This window comes from Brachyistius frenatus, unplaced genomic scaffold (assembly GCF_029030835.1).
Source record: "Brachyistius frenatus isolate BFR_SWC_R1_liver_20210118 unplaced genomic scaffold, ASM2903083v1 Contig_304, whole genome shotgun sequence".
Taxonomy (NCBI): domain Eukaryota; kingdom Metazoa; phylum Chordata; class Actinopteri; family Embiotocidae; genus Brachyistius; species Brachyistius frenatus.
Genome location: NW_027210903.1, coordinates 350,307 through 356,306, shown reverse-complemented (window position 1 = coordinate 356,306; position 6,000 = coordinate 350,307). Strand labels below are relative to the sequence as shown.

At 47.3% G+C, this 6,000-nt stretch overlaps 1 protein-coding gene across 1 annotated transcript; it reads left to right on the top strand.

Moving 5' to 3' along the window:
- Positions 1-639: 639 nt before the first annotated feature.
- Positions 640-4,162, top strand: LOC138635334 (mucin-5AC-like). Its single transcript, XM_069722753.1, has 4 exons — positions 640-680; positions 786-932; positions 1,839-2,182; positions 2,247-4,162. Exons 1-4 carry the CDS (start codon positions 640-642, stop codon positions 4,160-4,162), a joined length of 2,448 nt encoding a protein of 815 aa, XP_069578854.1.
- The last annotated feature ends 1,838 nt before the right edge of the window (positions 4,163-6,000 follow it).

Sequence of the window (6,000 nt, the reverse complement as noted above, 5' to 3'; positions counted from 1 at the left end):
ATGTCATGATTTGACAAAAGAAAAGATGTTCATGCATTAAAAATGTGAAAACACCCAAACCTTGAGATCACCTGTACAGTATATATAGTGAAGATGTTCTCATAGTTGGTAGTATCGAAATCCAGGATAACACATCCACAGCACTGACCTGTTCATCATGATGAAGCTGATCCTTTCTCTGACTCTCGTCTGGGCTCTCTGCAGCACAGGTAAGCCCACTAATTCAAAAAAGAAACACTCATTTAAATTCGTATGAATTTTTTGCAGATTGGATACAATTTTTTTATTTAAATTGATAAAATCTTACTTTAAATGATAATACTTTATTTTTTTTTATTTTACTTTCATTAAGAACTAGTTTTATACCCATGAAAGTTCCAGGGGTCAAAGAGGTTGGTTGTTGCAGTATATTAATACAGCCTAAAGAGTTTGGAAAGAAATAAACATTTTAATCCGTTGAACCTCTGTACTTTAAAATCCCTGACAATTTTCAGCGTATTCAAAGATTTTAAAACACCTTATACATCTGATATATTTAAAATGTTGGCATCATTTAACTGTTTTTCTCCTGATTACAGCTGCAGCTCTTCAGTGTCAAACCTGCACAAATCAGCAGTGTTCAAACACAATGCTACAAACATGTCCAGCAGGGACCATGTGTATAACAGCCTCCATTCAAGGTAGACTTTTCTTCACGTCATCAACGGCAGTTCAGTGAAATAAATGTACTGTGATGTTCTGTGTGCTTTAATTTAATATTAACAACGTGTATTTCCACTCTGCAGCCACTTCAGGAGGAAATCTTTCACAGCAAATCTACAAGGCGTGTGCACCGTCCTCTTTGTGTCCAGTCCCAGGCTCTCAGACATTTTCAACCAGCATTGGTGTTTCAAGTGCTCTGGCATCTGCTCAGTGCTGCAACACGGACAACTGTAACTCACCAACTCTATCTTGTAAGAAAACATAAGAAACATTATTCTGGAATTGTGTTTTGCCTCTGTGATAGTAAAATGTTTTCTCTTTTGTAAATAAACTATATTGTTCTTTTCTGTTTTAGTCCCGAGTACTCAAACAGCCAACGGCCATACGTGTTTCTTTTGTGATCCCTCCACCTCTCAATGCACCTCCAAGTTACTATGCACAGGAAATGAGGACCGCTGCTTTCAAGCAACCGGTGAGTTTTCTTTTTACATAGTTCAACAAAGATTGTCTCCAAATCTGTTTCCTCTACCTTGGAAGTGATTAAAACTCATTCCTACTTGTCAGATCAGGGAAATCAGTCAGTGAAGGAAAGTGAATTTTCACCTCACTCAGATTTTATATTTTGTATTTTCAATCTTTGAAGTTAAAAATTTAGGATTGTATGAGAGATAATGTCGATAAACTTTGCAGATTTCAGCAGCCCACATTGGGTTGGGCCGTTAAGAGTCTGTTAAGTTAGTTCCACCTTGACCAGTCACCAATCGGTGACAATGGTTCTTCTCTCAGGTTGAAATAGCTTCACAGTTGGGTGTGTAGTTGGATTAAGTAAAGAATGTTGCACATATAACCAGAGACAACAGTGTCAGGACAACAAACCGGAAAGTTTTAAGGTTCTTTCTAACAGAAAAATTGGGATATTTCCTGAAATTAACAAGCTGAAATACAAACATTTTTATACTAAAACACTTTTTCATCCACAGTGACGAGCGGGTTGGTGACTACTCCAGCTTTTGGTTGCATATCTACAAACGTGTGTGCAGGTGCTGCAAGTCTAGGAACCCTTCCTTTCATGCAAAACGTTGGAACACTCAGCAGTGGACCAACTTGTTGTGGGACCAGTTTGTGTAATACTGCAGCTCCCTTAACAACCGCCGCCCCAACAACTGTCCCACCGACAACTACAGCACCAACAACCGCAGCACCAACAACCGCAACACCAACAACCGCAACACCAACAACCGCAGCACCAACAACCGCAGCACCAACAACCGCAGCACCAACAACCGCAGCACCAACAACCGCAACACCAACAACCGCCGCCCCAACAACCGCAGCACCAACAACCGCAGCACCAACAACCGCAACACCAACAACCGCCGCCCCAACAACCGCCGCACCAACAACCGCAGCACCAACAACCGCAGCACCAACAACCGCAACACCAACAACCGCCGCCCCAACAACCGCAGCACCAACAACTGCAACACCAACAACCGCCGCCCCAACAACCGCCGCCCCAACAACCGCCGCCCCAACAACTGCAGCACCAACAACCGCAGCACCAACAACCGCAGCACCAACAACCGCCGCCCCAACAACCGCAGCACCAACAACTGCAACACCAACAACCGCCGCCCCAACAACTGCAGCACCAACAACCGCCGCCCCAACAACCGCCGCCCCAACAACCGCCGCCCCAACAACTGCAGCACCAACAACCGCCGCCCCAACAACCGCGGCCCCAACAACCGCCGCCCCAACAACTGCAACACCAACAACCGCCGCCCCAACAACTGCAGCACCAACAACCGCCGCCCCAACAACCGCCGCCCCAACAACTGCAGCACCAACAACCGCCGCCCCAACAACCGCCGCCGCTGCCCCCACCGCGGCACCCACCGCTGCACCCACCACAGCACCCACCGCAGCTCCCACCGCTGCACCCACCGCGGCACCTACAGCTGCACCCACCGCTGCACTCACTGCTGCACCCACCGCAGCACCCACCGCTGCACCCACCGCAGCACCTACAGCTGCACCCACCGCTGCACTCACTGCTGCACCCACCGCGGCACCCACCGCTGCACCCACCGCAGCACCTACAGCTGCACCCACCGCTGCACTCACTGCTGCACTCACCGCAGCACCCACCGTTGCACCTACAGTAGCACCCACCGCAGCACCTACAGCGGCACCCACCGCTGCACTCACTGCTGCACCCACCGCAGCACCTACAGCTGCACCCACCGCTGCACTCACTGCTGCACCCACCGCAGCACCCACCGCTGCACCCACCGCAGCACCTACAGCTGCACCCACCGCTGCACTCACTGCTGCACCCACCGCTGCACTCACTGCTGCACTCACCGCAGCACCCACCGCTGCACCTACAGCAGCACCCACCGCTGCACCCACCGCTGCACCCACCGCAGCACCCACCGCTGCACCCACCGCTGCACCCACCGCAGCACCCACCGCTGCACCCACCGCTGCACCTACAGCAGCACCCACCGCAGCACCCACCGCTGCACCCACCGCAGCACCTACAGCAGCACCCACCGCTGCACCCACCGCTGCACCCACCGCTGCACTCACTGCTGCACTCACCGCTGCACCCACCGCAGCACCTACAGCAGCACCCACCGCTGCACCCACCGCTGCACCTACAGCAGCACCCACCGCTGCACCCACCGCTGCACCCACCGCAGCACCTACCGCTGCACCCACCGCAGCACCTACAGCAGCACCCACCGCTGCACCTACAGCAGCACCCACCGCAGCACCTACAGCAGCACCCACCGCTGCACCCACCGCAGCACCTACCGCTGCACCCACCGCTGCACCCACCGCAGCACCTACAGCAGCACCCACCGCTGCACCCACCGCAGCACCTACAGCAGCACCCACTGCTGCACCCACCGGAGCACCTACAGCAGCACCCACCGCTGCACCCACCGGAGCACCTACAGCAGCACCCACCGCTGCACCCACCGCTGCACCTACAGCGGCACCCACCGCTGCACCTACAGCAGCACCCACCGCTGCACCCACCGCTGCACTCACCGCTGCACTCACCGCTGCACCCACCGCAGCACCTACAGCAGCACCCACCGCTGCACCCACCGCTGCACCTACAGCAGCACCCACCGCTGCACCCACCGCAGCACCCACCGCTGCACCCACCACAGCACCTACAGCAGCACCCACCGCAGCACCTACAGCAGCACCCACCACTGCACCCACCGCAGCACCTACAGCAGCACCCACCGCAGCACCTACAGCAGCACCCACTGCTGCACCCACCGGAGCACCTACAGCAGCACCCACCGCTGCATCCACCGGAGCACCTACAGCAGCACCCACCGCTGCATCCACCACTGCACCCACCAGTGATGCATCTTGTTTCAGACTGGGTATGATCCATCTGCTGCTTGGACTTCTTATCTTTACCCTCTGTTAGAACAAAGAAAATCAGGGGCAATACTAATGAGCTGTACTGTGTTCAAGAACTGAAAATGTTTAAAGATTAATACATTTCGGTGTAGATAAACTATTAATGAAGGAAAATGCACACAATAGCCAGCAGTTTAAAAAGGTGAAAAGAACACAAGAAAAAAACACTGTACTTTTCTGTTACTTTAACATGAACTTGAATGTCATTTGTTTTGTTGGTGGTTGTTTTCCTTATTTTATGCATGTTAGTGACCCTTTGGCATTATATGAAAAGATCACAAAGTATATTTGCACTATTTTACATTCGACTTGCTTATTCTCGTAACACCAGCCCTTAAATCCACATTGTCACTCTTTGCAGTCTTGATTCTTTATGGATGAGATTTCTACTGTATTTTTCTGCTTAAATGTCTTTTTGATTCCACAGTAAGAAAGAATGAAAGAAACAAACATTATTTAAAAGTAGTTCCTCATGATATAAAGTATTCAGTCAGTGCAACCAAGAACCCTTTGAATGACATAGAATAGATGGATTAAACTATATATTCATGTTTTTGTAATATGGCTATAAAGCAGTGAAGAAACATATTTAAGACTTTGAGAAAGTATTTATTTAACTATTTATTTGTACTTGTTATTTTCCTTGTGGGATGAATAAAGTATATAAATCTATTTTGCTTGTCTTGTATTGATTGAACAATTTTTTTTAATAATGAATTAAATATTCCAACTCTATTTTTGAAGAAAACATGAACGACAATCTGCTCACACTATTGGGCTGCAATTTATTGAGTCATCATTTTCTTCATTGATTAATCATCATGTCTCAAATGTTGAAAGACTTGAAAAATCCCCGTAGTTTCCAAAGACCTACGGTGATTTCTTTGTGTTATGTGCTTTGTCTTCAAAACAATCCAAAATGAAATAGAGAAAACAAGAAAATTCATACAGCAAACAATCTTGAAAACGCTGGCCAGTGTTTCTAAAATGTTATCGGAATAATTAGTAGATTATCAAACGAGTTTCCTTTTAATTTGTTGTCAGTGTCTGCTGCAGCATCTCCCCCCTGAGAGCCCCCCTGCTGTAGTGAAGAAATTTCCCCTCGGGGATTAATAAAGTGTATAAAATCAACAAAAAAAACAAATCTTGAATGTGTGTCCATTTTAATAAAGGCTGGTATATTTCGGGGGCCTGAATGGACGTGGTAATCTTATTGGTTTTTTTTATTCTTGGAAAACAAACTACCACTGAGAGAAGAAGTCTCCAGTGGCTGCTGTCTGCCTTCCTGTTTAACCTTTAAAAACTACGTCACTAAGTAAGTACAGGTTCATGTACAAAAATAAAAAAGTAAACATTTCTAAATGAAAATAAATGAGAATGATTTCAAAGTTTTTGCTGATGTCAAGTGAAATGAACTTGTTCCTTCTGCATTAGTTAGTAAGTTAATATGACTTCAATGAAAAGTTGTGTTTCCTTAATAACACTTTATTACTAAAGTATCAGTAATCATTTATGTGCCAATTTGCATTTTCACTGTACAAAAGTTCACTTCAGATCTTTCTCCTTTAATGACGTGTGTGTAATATTACTACATGAAATCACTGGGAGAAAGGGCAGCAGTAATATATTGGGCTGTAGTGGTGAAGAGGGATCTGAACCATGAGGCAAAGGTCTTTATTTACCGCTGACCTGAGCGGTTCAAAAGATGAATAAATAAATGAATCATTCAGGAGTATTTTTTATTTTTATTTTTTTTATGTGTAATTTGTTTCATGTTCAAAACAAGATTTTCCTCGACGTATAAAGCAGGGATGGTGTTGTGCGTCTGACATTGTTGTGACAGGG

Excerpts from the sequence above, each read along its gene's own strand:
- LOC138635334 (XM_069722753.1), top strand. The coding sequence starts at position 640 with ATGTCCAGCAGGGACCATGTGTATAACAGCCTCCATTCAAG. Across the intron at positions 681-785 it reads TATAACAGCCTCCATTCAAG|CCACTTCAGGAGGAAATCTT; the intron begins GTAGACTTTTCT and ends TCCACTCTGCAG. Across the intron at positions 2,183-2,246 it reads CAACCGCAGCACCAACAACT|CACCAACAACCGCAGCACCA; the intron begins GCAACACCAACA and ends CAACAACTGCAG.